Below are 15856 nucleotides of genomic sequence, written 5' to 3'. Positions count from 1 at the left end.
GCCCAGGCCTGCTGGAGTTGGGGACAAGGAGCTGGAGCCTCAGGACCCCGTCCCGCAGGACCCAATGCTCTGGGGGGGCAGGTGGAGCCCACCCGCATCTGGCAGCAGCTGCCAGCGGCCTTGGTGGGCTGGTATTGAAAGAGTGAGCCTGCAAACGCCATGTGGTCAGGCTGGGCTGGGCAGGAGGGGGCTGGGCGCTCTGGGCGGGGGTTGGAGGGGGAGAGCAGACCCGGAGGGAAGGGAAGGAGCAGGAGAGCCAGAAGCGGTTGAGACTGGTTCTTATAAATAGCCCGTTGCACCAGCGCCTCCAATTTTGACCTTTTGTTATGTAAATGTGGCCAGCCTGGAAAGGGCCTTGCCCAGGCCTCCTGCCACCACGCCTGCCCGCCCTCCAGGAATTGTGTGCCTGCCACCAGCTCCCCCAGATCTAGGTGGCCCTTGGAGTATCCTAAATCTGTGGGGGTGGGTGGGAGGAGGGTGCAGGCGAGCTCCCCAAACCTGCGTTCTTCCTGCCACGGGGACTGACTGTGGGCACTATGACCACTGTCTCTTGCCCAGCTGTCTGGGCGTCCCAGCCAGAGAGACCCCCAGACCTTCCTGGGAGCGAGGGCCCCCAGCACCTCCCCCCTCCCCTTGCTGATGCCTTTGTGGGTGACCATGTCTGTCTGTCTTCCCTTCCCCAGGTGACCAGGCATTGATGCACCCCCAGGGAGGCCACGCGCTCAAGGAGGCCACCCCCGCTGGCTGCTGCTCACATGGTTTCTGGGCCCCTGGCACTCCGGTAGGTCAGGGAGGGGGAGCTGGGGGCGGGGGCGGCAGAGGGAGGACGTTTGCTCCTCCTCCTGGGGACTCTGGGCAGCCTGCAGTCCTTTGTGTGCGGGCAGCGCTGGCAGCATAGAGGGGAGGCTGGGGCTTGGCGAGGAAGGCTGCTGTGGACTCACTGGCTCTCGGAGGCCAGGATCTCCTGCCCTTGGCTAGTCCCCTCGCCAGTTGTCCTGGGTGCTGGGGCTAGGTGTCCAGGCCAGTGTGGAGGCCACGCCTTGGGCTCTTTGTCCCTTCCTGGCTGGCTCGGGGGCAGGGAGTGGCGGAGGGTTGGTTCCTGCACGACCTGGGCTCCAGCCTCTGAACAGCCTGACAAGGCCGAGCTGGCCTGAGGTGCTTGCTGCCTCCTGCTGTCAGTCCCTGAGTGCCAGCCCATGTGGTCATTGGGCGCTCGAAGTCTTCCTTGGGGTGCACAGGATCATTGGGGGTTTTTCTCTGTCTTTGCAAACAAGGGCAGGTACGAGCCAGTGGGAGGAAGGCAGGTGGGTGCAACCCCTCCAGGCTCTGTCCTGAGGGAGGCAGGGCTGGGCACCTGGTAGGAGCTGATCCCGGGTGGGGGAGGCTCAGAGAAGTCAGTTCCTCTCCGAGGTTGGGCCGTGAGCAGAAGGACATGAAAGCCCCTTGTCGGCCTCATGGCTCAGAGCACCTGTGGGAGGGCACAAGCTCCTGAGTGGCTGGAGGGGTGGGGAGCCACGGCCTTGCGCTGTGGCCCTGCTGCCCAGTGGGGTGGGTGCATGGTTGGGGCACACTGCTCCCAGAGACCCCTGTGCACACTGCCACGCAGCCACCACAGAGTTCCTCTGCATGTGTTTTCCTCAGTGACGTCAGTTAGCATCTGTGCCAGTCTGGCGAGTTTCCCAGGCTCAGACAGCACTGCCTGCCCTGCCCAGAAAGTCCCTGGGGCCCAGCGGTGCCAGGGTTTGGCCAAGCTGCCTTTCCTTCTCAGCACCTGGAGGCCCAGGCAGGGGGTAGGGGGGATGGGTGCTCAGTGCCTGTGGTGGGGCAAGGCCTTGTAGGGTGGGGGCGGCAGCTGGGCTGCAGTGTCACGTGATGCTGGTAAACCTCAGAGTTTGGGAAGCCTCTAGGGTTGTTGGAGAGAGACCCAGCCTAGAGCAGAGGTCGCAGACCAGAGGCTGCATGTTTGATCTGGCCCACGTGGTATTTAAGGAAAAAGAACCTTCATTTTGCATGGGGTGATTTCACCTGAAAACCTGGATTTCTGGCTTGTCTCGAAAGCTGGGAAGCTGCATGCCCACGTGAGAAGTCCAGCCACCAAGCACCTCATAGACCCCTGCCTTTGGGTCTATGAGGCCAAAGACGGGCCAAAGACCTTTGGGTCCCATCTGGGCACGTGGTTGGCTTCCTTTAGTGCGGAGATGATACCTTGGGCCAAGTTCAAATCCCAGTTTGGTTGCCTGCCACCATGTGCCCTTCATTGTCCTCTGTGTTTTCAAGTCTGCAGATGGGCTGGTGCCGCCCCCCTTCTCGGGCAGCCTGGGTGGCGTGAGTTCCCTGCCCAGGTGCCGGGCCCCAGGAGGGTCCCCCGCTGATGCGCGCGCATACCTGTTCTTGCCCGCAGGTGGTGCGTGTGGGCAGGGCGTGGGGACATGGGGCCCGACATGGAGCTGCCCAGCCACTCGAAGCAGCTCCTGCTGCAGCTGAACCAGCAGCGTACCAAGGGCTTCCTGTGTGACGTCATCATCATGGTGGAGAACTCCATCTTCCGGGCCCACAAGAACGTGCTGGCCGCCAGCAGCATCTACTTCAAGTCCCTGGTCCTGCACGACAACCTCATCAACCTGGACACGGACATGGTCAGCTCCACAGTGTTCCAGCAGATCCTGGACTTCATCTACACCGGCAAGCTGCTGCCCAGTGATCAGCCAGCCGAGCCCAACTTCAGCACGCTCCTCACCGCTGCCAGCTACCTCCAGCTGCCCGAGTTGGCAGCCCTCTGCCGGCGCAAACTCAAGAGAGCTGGCAAGCCCTTTGGCTCCGGGCGGGGAGGGGCCGGCCTGGGGCGGCCCCCCCGCGGCCAGCGGCTGTCCACGGCCTCTGTCATCCAGGCCCGGTATCCGGGGCTCGTGGACGGGCGCAAGGGGGCCCACACCCCCCAGGAGCTCCCCCAGGCCAAAGGCTCCGATGAGGAGCTCTTCCTGGGCGGCTCCAGCCAGGAGAGCGCGCACGGCCTGGGCCGGCCGGTCTGTCCAGCCAGCGGGGAGGCTGGCCTGGGTGGCTGCAGCACCAATGGCAGCGGTGGGGGCTGCGAGCAGGAGCTGGGCCTGGACTTGTCCAAGAAGAGCCCCCCGCTGCCCCCCACCACCCCCGGGCCCCCCCTCACCCCCGACGACCCAGCCCAGCTGAGCGACAGTCAGCAAGGCTCACCCCTCTCGGCCTCCGCCCCTCCCGTCGCCAACAGTGCCTCTTACGCCGAGCTGGGGGGCACCCCCAGTGAGCCCATGGATCTGGAGGGGGCCGAGGACAACCCCCTGAGCCTACTGGAGGGGCCGGGCGGGCAGCCCCCCCGCAAGAGCCTCCGGCACTCGTCCCGCAAGAAGGAGTGGGCCAAGAAGGAGCCCGTGGCCGCCTCCCCCTTTGAGCGGAGGGAAGCGGCGCCGAAGGGCCCCTGCCCAGGGGAGGAGGCCGAAGGGCTCGGGGACAGGGTTCCCAACGGCATCCTGGCCAGCAATGCGGTGGCGGGCGGGCCCTACGGGGAGCCCTCATACCCCTGCAAGGAGGAGGAGGAGAATGGCAAGGATGGGAGTGAGGACAGCGGGCAAAGTGGGAGCGAGGGCGGCAGCGGCCACGCCGGCGCCCACTACATGTACCGGCAGGAGGGCTACGAGACGGTGTCCTACGGGGACAACTTGTATGTGTGCATCCCCTGCGCCAAGGGCTTCCCCAGCTCCGAGCAGCTCAACGCGCACGTGGAGACGCACACGGAGGAGGAGCTCTTCATCAAGGAGGAGGGTGCCTATGAGACGGGCAGCGGGGGTGCTGAGGAGGAGGCCGAGGACCTGTCGGCGCCCAGCGCGGCCTACACAGCCGAGCCCCGGCCCTTCAAGTGCTCGGTTTGCGAGAAGACCTACAAGGACCCGGCCACTCTGCGGCAGCACGAGAAGACTCACTGGCTGACGCGGCCCTTCCCCTGCAACATCTGCGGCAAGATGTTCACGCAGCGCGGCACCATGACGCGCCACATGCGCAGCCACCTGGGCCTGAAGCCCTTTGCCTGTGACGAGTGCGGCATGCGCTTCACCCGCCAGTACCGCCTCACTGAGCACATGCGCGTGCACTCGGGCGAGAAGCCCTACGAGTGCCAGCTGTGCGGGGGCAAGTTTACGCAGCAGCGCAACCTCATCAGCCACCTGCGCATGCACACCTCCCCCTCCTAGAAGCCAAAGACCCTTGTTGGCCTGCGGGCGCCCAGGAAAGCAGGGGCACAGTGGCCGGGCCCCGGGTGTGGGGCGGTTCTTGGTGCAGCCCCCCCTGCCCCCCAGAGCTTTAATCCACAGTCCGTACCAAGGGGAGAAGCGGGCAGCCGGCACCCAGCCCGAGTGCGTGTGGCTGCTGCGCCGTCTGCCTCCTGATCCTGCCCGGCCCAGTTCCCCGTGAGGGCCATAGCAGGGCCTGCAGGAGTGGGTCATGGGGGGTGTCCCGCAGGCCGGGTTGGAGCAGGGGGAGTGGGGGCCTCCCTCCACGCTGCGGGGATCAGGGCTGCTGCGGCCGGGGTGTCTGTGCTGCCAGCCTGGCTCTGCGGGGAGTGGTGCCAGAGGGAGGGGACAGCACCTTCCCTCCTCGAGCCAGGGGTCACCGCTCACTGGTGCTGGGACAGTCAGGAGCCCCCACCGCCTACCTCTCCACAACTAAAGAGCCCTCTGGGCCTGTGTGGCTGTTATTTCTACTGATCTGTTCCTTTTTTTTTTTCTTTTTGTTTTTTAAACCAAAACCAACAAGAGTTTATTTTCCTTCCGGCCCCTCAGGGCTGAACCTGGGTCTGCAGACTGAATGTACCGGGGCAGCCACCCCCGTCCCCCACGCCCGACTGTGGGCTGGGCGCCCACCCTCCAGGCCCCAGAAGCCCTTCTTGGCCAAAGGCTTCCCTGGGCCCCGAGCCCTGCCTCGGCTGCCTCAGGAGAGAGAGTGCTTTTCCCATAGTTTCTGAGGAATATTCTTTGTTTAGAGGTACTTGTTTTTTATTAAGAGAAAACCCCGTGTAACGTGTATGTGAATGTTGGAACTGGAAGGTCTGGGGTTGGTGGGGGGCGGGGGGAGGCTGGCCGCGGTGCCGGGACGTTGGTACGCGTTTCCATTTTCTCCGTGTGTGTGGTGTGCGCGGTACGTGTGGACTCATGTCGCGTTTCCTTCCTTCCTTGCCCATCAAGGTGGAGAGACTTCTGACCTTTTGCTACCTCTTGAATTCGTGAGAACAGGACGTTGGTTGGTGATGGTAGTTGTGGCCGTGACGCTTGTGTTTTCCTTCTGTCGCCCTCCTGGGCCCCCCGCCTGTGCCCTCTCTCAGAAGGGGCACCTGTACTTCCTCTGTGTGCGTGTGGCCAGCTGGCCACCCTGAAGGTGTTCTGAGTGTGCTGCTGGGCGTCAGGGAGCCTGAGCTGCCTCCCATCTGGGCCCGAGTGGGGGTATGGGTGCTCCAGCCCCTGGGGAGCCCCCGGCACAGGACCAGGTGCCCAGGAGACGGGAGCCACACGGTGGGACAAGTTCCTGGAGGCTCCCGGCCAGGCCAGGACGGGGCGGAAGTGAGCCCCCCCCATCCTGTCCCCTGGGCCTGCAAGAGCCTGACCTCGGGAGAGCAGCAGCCCCTACCTGACCAGTGCGGAGGGGCTGACCACAGGGATGTGTATATCTTCTCCTACCCCCCCGACAGGGTGGGGACCTGCTCTGCTTTGGCATCTCTGGGTGGTCTGGGGAGAGGCTGGCTGCCACCCATGGGCTCAGCCCTGAATCCCACCGTACCCCTCACCTCTCGCCTTGGGCTCTCCGCCAGCCTCAGACACCTCCATGGGCCTAGAGCCATGCTCACAAGACCAGGCCGAGGTCGAGAGGTCGGCACCACTGTCCTCAGCCTACTGCAGCCACAGGGCTGGACCAGTGGCTTTATCTTCTTCGTTTTGCTTCATGTTTTCATTTCTTTTTTTTTTTTCTACTTTAAGTTCAGACCAAAAAATTCCGGAGTCATCCCCTACCCCCACCCTCCACCCCTCCAGAGACCCTCCAGCTGAAACCAGAGCCTGAGTTCAGGGACCTGAGTGGTGGGTGTTGGGAGTGAGGGCACACAGGCCACGTGGGGCCCTGCTGAGCCCTTGGGGTACCCCCGGCCTCGGGCTGCTCCTCTCCCCTCTGGGGACTTGTGTTCCAGCAAGTCAGGCAGGGCCCCTCCAGCGCCTCTGCTCTCCCGACCCCCCTACTCCGTCAGCACTTAAGCCACACGACAGAAGTCTGTAGCGGGAGCTGCACACACGCCCCTGGGCGTGGCCCCCGGTGAAGCAGGTGGTTCATGACAGAGCTTCAGGGACTGGGCGCAGAGGCCCTCACTCGACCTTCGTGCGACGTAGTATTGTACCCACCTGAGTATTGTATCATATATCGAGCCTTCTCTGTATTTTAACAAGAAAGCAAAACACTAGTTTCCTATTTAAGACTTTAAGGGTTTGTGGGGCGGGCGGGGTTAACACGACACTTGGTTTTGTTTTCCTTTTCCTTTGGTTTCATGTGGAATGCGTGCTCGTGAGTGTGTGCATGGACGTGTGTTAGAGCCTCACCAGGAGATTAGGCTGTTGGAGGCCAAGGGCGGCTTACAGTTCTCCGCTTTAGTCACTTAATTCCTGAATGTTTCGGAGAAACAGGAAACAGAAAATAGCAGATGTCATGTAGGAAAGAGGATAAACAACAACAAAAAAAAAAGAAAAAAAAGCTCACACCCAAATTCACAAAACCTATTTTTTAAACCAAAGCACATTTTGAATGCGTATGGAACCTCAATGGGCTCAGAAAAAAGATACTAATATATTTATCTCATTGTTTACATAAACTTTTACAGTTTCAGACCTCAGCAGATAAAAGGCCAGTCCCAGTGAACCCCACCTTCCGCCGGAGCCCCTTCTGAGTAGGCCCTGGAACGGCTCACGGGCAGAGGGGCCGCCGTGGGGCCGGGGCGGGCGTGGAGGCCCCTGATCCCTCCTCCCAGCCCGGGCCTCTCCCAGCCCAGCTGGCACCAAAGAGCTTGGGCCCGTGCTGACCCGCCCCCCAGGCCTCCTGGCTAGACCGTGGTGGTCCTGCCAGCTAGCACAGCAGGGGTGGCTGTCAGTTCTGGCCACAGGACCTGAGCCTGGGCTTGGGCCCTGGGATGGAGGTGCGCCCCCATCCCGCTGCTCTGCCTGCGACCCTCGGGTGGGTTGATGTGAGGGTCCCTCTCAAGCCAAAAAGCCAGGACCTTTGCACAGCTCCGTCGACTCCAGCGGGTCCCCGCCCCCTGGGGACCCCCACCTCCACCCCCGCAGTGGGAGGGGCTCACTGGGCCGGTCCTTACCTACACAGACGGTGCAAACACTCTGAACAGTGTTGTTTTTGTATCAATATGTTTGTGCAGTGATGAATGTATTTATTTCTCAGACTTGGGGCGAGCGAGCGGTAGACCGGGCTCCACCACCGCACGCTCCCGCCAGACCGAGCCCACCACCGGGGCTCCTCCAGGATTGCAAAAAAGGTAAAGAAGAAAAGATGAACCTTTAAGCAAATACGAATCTCAGAGACTCGCAGCATAGCCATACACCTCAGCCTGTGAAACGAACAATCTGGACCCAGACGGACTTTCAGAACATCACACAGCCGTGTGTGTTACCGTTGGTCGCCACTTGGGGGCTCTGGGCTGTCCGCCGCCCCCGCCCCCACACCCACCCGTCAGTATTCACTGGACTGGCCTTGTGCAGGAGTGCGATCGGGGCGGGCTGGCTGGGCAGGCGGACCCCAGCCGCCCTCCCCGCGGCCGTCCTGAGTCGGGGTGAGGCCTGGGCAGCCGGGAGGGCAGGGATCAGGGCAGAGGCGGCCGCATCCGTCCCGTCCCCTTGGCTTGGGGCGAAAGCAGAGGCGCTAGGCCTCAGAACAGACCAGGGATCCCAGCCCTACCGGCCCCCTGCAGGGACCAAGGCCCTCGCTATTCCCCAGAGCCAGGTTGGGCATCATTGAACCTGTGAACCCGATGCCAGGAAGGGGTGGTGGAGCGGGGCCTGACCAGAGCCTCAGTCTGACATTCCAAATCAGGGGGTGGGTGTGCGCTGTGGGAATTGAGGCTGCCCGGGATCCCCTGCCTAGGACCACCCATCCCCCACCGGGCTTGTCACCCCACTTTAATTTTCTACCGGGAACCCCTCCCCCTACCTCACCTTGCTATTTATTGCTGTAATTTATTGACCTCAAATATGCTGCATAACAGACCTCACTCAGGGCAGAGAGGATCCCCAGGGCTCCCCCCCTCCACTTGGCGGGGCCCCGTGGGGCCAGGTGCTGAGGGGAACCTCTCTGTCCCCCACCCATCACTTGCTTTCCCCCTCCCCCGTTGGGGGACCCCAGGTTGGGCACTGGCCCATTCACAAATACCTCGAGGGGGAGGGGGAGGGATGGGGTTATAGCTGTTTTGTTTAACGGGAACTGGAAGAGGGATCATGTCCTGCTACGCGCCCTTCCCAGGAAGGAGGGACCACGATCGCACTCCTGTACTGGCCACCGCCACTGTCAGTCATCACACTGAGTTCACTTCCCTCGAGAATTTGGATAAATTCAGGTCAGAGCTGCAGGTATGCAACCCTCAAGTGTCATAGTAAAGCAGTTCACCGATCTCTCCATTCAGAAGCGTGCAGTCTTAATGTACAGTGATGAGAAACTGTTATTTTATGATCTTTTCATTAAAAGCTTGATTGAAAACTCGTGTGAGGCCTCTGTTCTCTGGCTGTTCTCTTGCTAAATGAGAAACTGCTTTCCTTTCTCTGTCCAGCGCTTCCAGCATCTGGGAGGGTGGGAGCTGGGATGGGCATCTTTCTGCCCCAGGCCTAAGGGTGGGTTTCAGAGGGGCCTAGGCCCTCGGTGGCATGTGTGCGTCTGGAGTTGGCAGTTGGGTCAGCATCGTTTCTGGCAGTGTTGGCCAAAGCTGGCCGAGGTGGTTTGGGAAGCAGGGGGTGTGTGGATGGGGTGTGGACCCGGTGGCCTGGGTGATAGGAGGTCTGGCCCATGCCCAGGACCATGCATTGGAACAGCAGGATTGGGCCGGGGCAGGGGGTGCTCATTACTACCCACTGCTCCCTCCTGCCGCTTGGTCTTGGGGTGGGGTGGGTGGGAGCCGGGAAGGGGGATAATCTTAGTCTCTAGGGTCAGGGACAGTAGACCCCATTCCCTGGAGGACTGTCCCTCCTGAACCAGGGTGGGGGTACCAGGCTGAGTGAAGACCCAGGAGGAGGAGTGGGCTGGGCCTGGGAGGGTGGTCAGCCAGCTCAGCCCCCGGACTCCATGTACTGCAGGCATCCAGGCAGCTACAGGGCTGCAGCAGGCGAGCCCCCAGAAGCACATGGGCATTGCTGCTCTAAATCTCAGTAAGTTCTGTTCAATTGTTTTAAAATTCTTTTTTTTGGTATATCAAAGCAATACTCAAACATAGTTTGAATAATCAAATGGCTCTTAAAAAGGCTTAAAACAAAAAATGGTTTCTCGTCCTTCCCAGCCCATCCCTACATCATGCAGGCAACCAGAGTCCAGCCTCACAGCAGGTGATCATTTCAGTTCATCTCTACCCTCTTCCCCTTCCCTCCTACCCCTGCAAATAGTTATCGGATGTTTCCTGTGATCTCGGGCTTGGCAAACATTTTCTGTAAGGTTGCCAGATAGTAAGTGGGCCGTTCAGTCTCTGGTGACTCACCTCTGCAGTCACAGAGCAAAAGCAGCCAAAAAGGGTGTAAGCAGACGGGTGTGGCCATGTCCCATTAAATTGCATTTACAAACCCTGGTGCAGTGTGTAACTGGCCAAGCCATAATGGTTATCACCATGTACATTTGTTTATTGCTGGACCAACTAGTGTATTGGCCCTTCTTATTTTTCTTGAGGTTTAATAACGATCTTATCTTTTTAATTGCTCAGTTTGATCTGAGCCTCTTTCTCCACCCTTTGACTCTGTGAAATGCCTCCCGGTACAGTTTTCCACAGAATCAGACACTGTTCTGGCACCTGCTGTCCTGCACAGGTTGGGCTAGAGTCCTGCATTTTTTGTCCTGCAACAGAAGTCCTGTTTTCTGGCTCCTGTGTGTTCTTTTCTTGGGTGACATGCTTGTTTGGTAGCGTATTTGCTCCAGTACCATCCTGACAAAAGAACACATGGGAAGTGGGTTTCTTGAGACTTAAAATGTTGAAAATGCTTTTAAATGACACGGAATTGGTAGTTTGTCTGGGTATAGAACTGTGGATTAGATGTCATTTTCCTGCTGAAGTTTGAAGGAGTTTCTCCCCTGGCTTCTACCTTCCAGTGTGAGAAGAAGCCCAGTCCCCTGTGTGTGACCTGATTTCCTACCTGGAAGCTTTGGTGTCATATCTCCATTTAGTTGGTTTTCTGTTCGTTGGGCAGGTGATGGGTTGGTTCTACTCTGCAGGCTCATTCCCTTCAGTAAACTCTTACTGATTTTTAAAGCATCTTAGCAACTTTTTTTTTAGGTGAAGTATAGTTGATTTACAATTGTTGTGTTAGCAGTTATTTTAAATTTTCTTTCTTCTGTTTGTTCCTTGATTGTTGCATTTTGTTCTTTTTTCCTGGATGTAATCTCTTTCTAAGGAAACTAATTTTTTGACACTTTCTACTGTTCCTTGCATTGTATCTAGTTCCCTTTTAGATCCACTTTTGGTTTGTTTTTATCCTGTTCTATAATTTTAAAGACTTTTCCTCAAATGTTGGGCCTTGGCAGTTCATATTTAAGAATGAGACCCTAAAAAGCTACTTGGAACCAGTCCAACCGTCACCTAGGGTGTGTGGGTTTCATCACACTCGTCTTGCCGGTGGGATGGAGGGAATGAGCACCGCTTCCCCGTGTGCCGAGTTGGTCGTGGTGATTTTGACGGAGGCGCCAAGGCGAGGCCTCATGAGGCCTCTTAGCGCGGATCACTGGAGGAGGTGAGAGGTGAGGGGTTACTCCATTGCAGCCTGAGTGAGTTGGGCCTGGTTAGGGAGTCATTCTGTGGGTGGAGGTCAAGGATGGGGTTGAGTGGTAGGCACCACTGTTTCCTTTCATAAAGGTTTTGTTTAAAATGTGCCTCTTTCTGAAAACCATCTGAGTAGGGCTGTTCTTGATCCTGTGCGGTGGAGGTGGTTTGAGCCAAGAAAAGGAGTCAGGCAGGAAAAGAGCTGCTCTGGGTGCCCTGGCGTCCAAAGAAAGGGACGGAGGGAGGGAAGAAAGGAAAGTTCGAGGAGAGTGAGCCAGAGACTGCTCCCATCTTCACGCAGGAGGCAGCCCCGAAGCGGAATGTTTCCATAGACCTTCTGGAAGGACCTTTTCTGAGTTCAGCAAATGGAGAGGAAGCTTTTGGACGGCTCCCCCCCGAAGCCGGGGGTGGGGTCGGGGGTGGGCAGCGTGTCGTTAAAGGTCTCCACACTGCAGGATGTTGCTGCTGCTGATTCCGAGGGGCCCCCTGCCTTGCGGGGCACCTGGGAACGTGGCTGAGGGTAGATTTTTTTCTGGTCACTGTGTGGTTTAGGATGTTACCTGGACTTACTGTGGTGATCATTTCACAATGTCCATAAAGATGGAATCATCGTGTTGAGCTCCTGAAACTAATCTTATGTGTCAATTATACCACAGTTGAAAAATGCCAGTTGACAGTCTGGGCTTGACCCCTGGTTGAAGGGCCGGGTGACCCTCCCACCACTGCCCTGCCCTCAGGGGTCACCCATGACTCCCTCACAGGGGGGAAAGGCAGGCTGTGGGGGATCCGGCCGATGTAACAAAGGACCCCAGGATGGGAGCAGAGCATGGGGCTGACTCCTCAGGGTTTTGGGGACCGGAAGTCTGGGACCCAGGTGTCAGCCGGGTGGTCTCTCTCCAGAGGCCTCTGCATGGTACGTAGATGCCCTCATCACCCTGTGTCCCCGTCTGTTAGTCCCTCTGTGTGTCTATGGCCAGATTTCCCCTTACAAGGACCAGTCAGCGTCCAACCCAAAGACCCATCTCCAGACACAGTCACATTCTGAGATGCTGGGGCAGGCCTTCAACGGAGGAATTCTGGGGGACACGCTTCAGCCCACACGGGGCACGCAGACCTGCCATGTGCGGCCTCGGGTGGCTGTGGAGGTCCCTGGTGACCCTCTGTCCGTGTTGGCGCCATTGGCACCCTCTCTCCTGCCTCGGGGCACAGGCCACCTCTGCCCTCAGCAGGTACCTGCTGGGGTCACAAGCTCCTCACTGAGGCATCGCCCCTCACGGTGTGCCCCCCGGGGAGTCGGTTGGGGGTATCCCCAGAACCTGCCCACTTTGTGATGCTACAGGCAGTGATCCCTGGGCCCTGGGGTGCCTCCCAGGATGTGGGCAGAGTTCATGCCAGTGGCCGTCAGCGCACCCCCCGAGAATTCCTCTTCCTGTCCCCACACTGCCTGTCCCGACGGGGATGCAGACCTCAGTCTTCAAGAGCAGGGCGGGGGAGGCAGCCGCTGACCGGCCTCCTCGGGCCCTTGGTAGGAGGTGGGGCTGCACGCAGGGGCAGCAAATGAGACAGCTCATCACTTGACCTGCCGTCACAGTAACTCAACGTCTAACCATTAAACAGGCTGGTGAAGGGCTGTGAGGAGCTGGTCAGACACCAGGCGCTCAGGCAGGGCCGCCCCACGGGTGGGGAACAGGGCATGAAAAGTGTGGAGGCATCAGAGCACGTGGTCTGTTTATGGGAGTGAGGTGGATTCCCTGTGGCTGGTGTGGGAGACGGTGGGGGGCTGGCAGGCGGGCCCACAATGGGGGGACTCTGTGCCATTGTGCCATTATTTGATACATCGTGGTTTATGGAAATCTTTTTTCTATTTTTTTTGGCCGTGCAGCTAGGCTTGCAGGATCTTATTTCCTGGAGCAGGGATCAGACCCATGCCCTCGGCAGTGAACGCGCAGAGTCCTAACCACTGGACCATCAGGGGAATTCCCCTTTTTTCTCTTATCAGGCAAAAAATACAAGTTTCAAATACAAAAAAAAGGGGCTGTGCACAACAGGCATGGATTTTATAACTGTTCTTTCTCTGATTGGACAGACATTTATTGAGCTCCTGGCACCACCCAGATGTCGTCACCCGACCATGCACTGAGTGTGCAACCACTGCATTCAGCCCTGAAGACAGGGTTGGGGGCACTGCACCACCCCCTTCCTGGGCTGTGCCCCTCGGTGAGGGCCTGGGTGGGGAGGGAGGCCCGGAGAAGAGGACCTTGAACCTGAGTCCTGGGGGAGGGGCAGAGCAGGGCCAGCAGGCTGGGTGGGAAGACAGGCAGGTGCTTCCAGCGGGTCCAGTGGGAGCAAAGGGCAGGGGCACCGCAGCCAGGGGTCTGTTTCCATGGCTCCTGTCGCCCCCACCGCCAGGGCAGTGGCTTGGGTTTCACCGGAGGCTTCCTCAGTCCCGGGCTTTCCCTGCAGAGTTTCCTCCTAAAGACCAGGGATGGGGAGGGGTCAAAGCGCCCCTCAGCTCACCCTCTGAGGCTGCAGAACAGCAACCCAGGGGGTGGCCAATGTCACTGCCGTGAGGGCTGGATGCAGGCCCAGCTTCTCGCGGAGACAGGCACCTGAGCTGCCACTGCCTGGTGACCTGTCGTCACTGAGCTTCCCCACGTAAACCGGGATCAGGACACCTAGGCAGCAGGTGCAGTGTGGTCACGGGGACACTGTGAGGCGATGGAGGAGCCCCCGGGGGTGCAGCGCTGTCCCACGGGACTGGAGCTTGTGTTCCAAGAGCCACAGGAAACTGGAAAGAGAAACAAGTGGGTCAGATTCTAGTGTGTCATCGAGCCCAGTATATTCACGGTATTTCATATGTAATCGATACAAAAATTATCAATGAGATGGTGCTTCACAGGGTTCACATCTCGGTCTGGACCAGACTTTCAGGAGCTCGGCGCCACCATCTGGGGCTGGACATCCTGCACTGGAGCCAGTGATGGTGCCAGGCTCAGAGCCTCAGCTGTGTGAGTCACTGGCCCCCTGGCTCTATGAGGGAGTCTGGTAACAGCCCCACTTTACAGGTGGAGAAACCAAGCCACAGAGCTGGAGGGGGGGTGGGGAGCACTCACACCAGCACCTTTTTATTTATTTTTTTATTTTCCATTATAGTTTATCACAGGATATTGAATATAGTTCCCTGTGCTATACAGTAGGACCTTGTTGTTTATCCATCCTATATAAAATAGTTTGCATCTGCTAATCCCAAACTCCCAATCCATCCCTCCCCCACTCCCCTTCCCCTTGGCAACCACAAGTTTGTTCTCTATGTCTGTAACTCTATTTCTGTTTCATAGGTAAGATAATAGTTTGCATCTGCTAACCCCAAACTCCCAACCAACCCCTCCCTCCCCCACTCCCCTTCCCCTTGGCAACCACAAGTTTGTTCTCTATGTCTGTAACTCTATTTATTTCTGTTTCATAGGTAAGTTCATTTGTGTCATATTTTATTTTATTTTTAATTTATTTTTATTTTATTTATTTATTTTTTTTGCAGTACGGGGGCCTCTCACTGTTGTGGCCTCTCCTGTCGCGGAGCACAGGCTCCGGACGCGCAGGCTCAGCGGCCATGGCCCACGGGCCTAGCCACTCCGCGGCATGTGGGATCTTCCCAGACTGGGGCACGAACCCATCTCCCCTGCATTGGCAGGCAGACTCTCAACCACTGTGCCACCAGGGAAGCCCCATGTGTCATATTTTAGATTCCACATATAAGTGATATCATATGGTATTTGTCTTTTTCTTTCTGACTTATTTCACTTAGTATGATCATCTCTATGTCCATCCATGTTGCTGCAAATGGCATTATTTCATTCTTTTTTATGGCTGAGTAGTATTCTGTTGTATGTATACCACATCTTCATTATCCAGTCATCTGTCGGTTGTTTCCATGTCTTGGCTGTTGTAAGTAATGCTGCAATGAACGTTGGGGTGCACATGTCTTTTCGAATTAGAGTTTTATCTGGATATATGCCCAGGAGTGGGATTGTTGGATCATATGGCAACTCTTTTTTTAAAAAATTTATTTTTGGCTGCGTTGGGTCTTTGCTGCTGCACGCGGTCTTTCTCTAGTTGCGGCAAGCGGGGGCTACTCTTCATTGTGGTGTGCGGGCTTCTCATTGCGGTGACTTCTCTTGTGGAGCACAGGCTCTAGGCGCGCAGGCTTCAGTAGTTGTGGCTCGCGGGCTCTAGAGCGCAGACTCAGTAGTTGTGGTGCATGGGCTTAGTTGCTCCGCAGCATGTGGGATCTTCCCGGACCAGGGCTCAAACCCACGTCCCCTGCATTGGCAGGCGGATTCTTAACCACTGTGCCACCAGGGAAGTCCTGGCAACTCTATCTTTAGTTTCATGAGGAACCTCCGTCCTGTTCTCCAAAATGGCTGCACCAATTTACATTCCCACCAGCAGTGCAGGAGGGGCAGCTTTATGGTAGGCACCCAGCTGTATCTGCTGACTCCTCAGACTTTCCTATTTCTTTTTCTTGCTTATTTGCAGGTCCTCCAGCACTGTTAGACCTGAGCAGGAGGGTCATTCTTGTCTCTTAAAATCTTAACGGGAAGGTTGCTAATATTGCCTCCCTCCTGTGTTTACTAAGCAGCTTTCATCAGTTTAGAGTCCCTTTTGATCCCTCTTTAAATTTGCCACAGATGAGGAACTCTATCCCGCGTTCTGCTCCTGCTGAAATGCTCTACTGAAGCTGGTGTTCTCCCTCTTTTGTCCATGTGGTGAATGACGTCAATTTTCTGATCTTGAACAGTCTCTGGAATAAAGTCTGCTTGGTTTCATGTACCTTTTTTTTTT

The 15856-nt window shown here is 57.6% G+C and overlaps 1 protein-coding gene across 1 annotated transcript; it reads left to right on the top strand.

The window, feature by feature from the left end:
• The first annotated feature begins 658 nt into the window (after positions 1-658).
• Positions 659-4359, top strand: HIC2 (HIC ZBTB transcriptional repressor 2). Its single transcript, XM_024121086.2, has 2 exons — positions 659-781; positions 2402-4359. The coding sequence occupies exons 1-2, from the start codon at positions 756-758 to the stop codon at positions 4215-4217; spliced, it is 1842 nt and encodes a 613-aa protein (XP_023976854.1). The 5' UTR covers positions 659-755; the 3' UTR covers positions 4218-4359.
• Positions 4360-15856: the final 11497 nt, after the last annotated feature.

This window comes from Physeter macrocephalus, unplaced genomic scaffold (assembly GCF_002837175.3).
Source record: "Physeter macrocephalus isolate SW-GA unplaced genomic scaffold, ASM283717v5 random_289, whole genome shotgun sequence".
Classification (NCBI taxonomy): Eukaryota; Metazoa; Chordata; class Mammalia; order Artiodactyla; family Physeteridae; genus Physeter; species Physeter macrocephalus.
This window is presented reverse-complemented; position numbering and strand designations above follow the sequence as displayed.

Excerpts from the sequence above, each read along its gene's own strand:
- HIC2 (XM_024121086.2), top strand. The coding sequence starts at position 756 with ATGGTTTCTGGGCCCCTGGCACTCCG. Across the intron at positions 782-2,401 it reads TCTGGGCCCCTGGCACTCCG|GTGGTGCGTGTGGGCAGGGC; the intron begins GTAGGTCAGGGA and ends TCTTGCCCGCAG.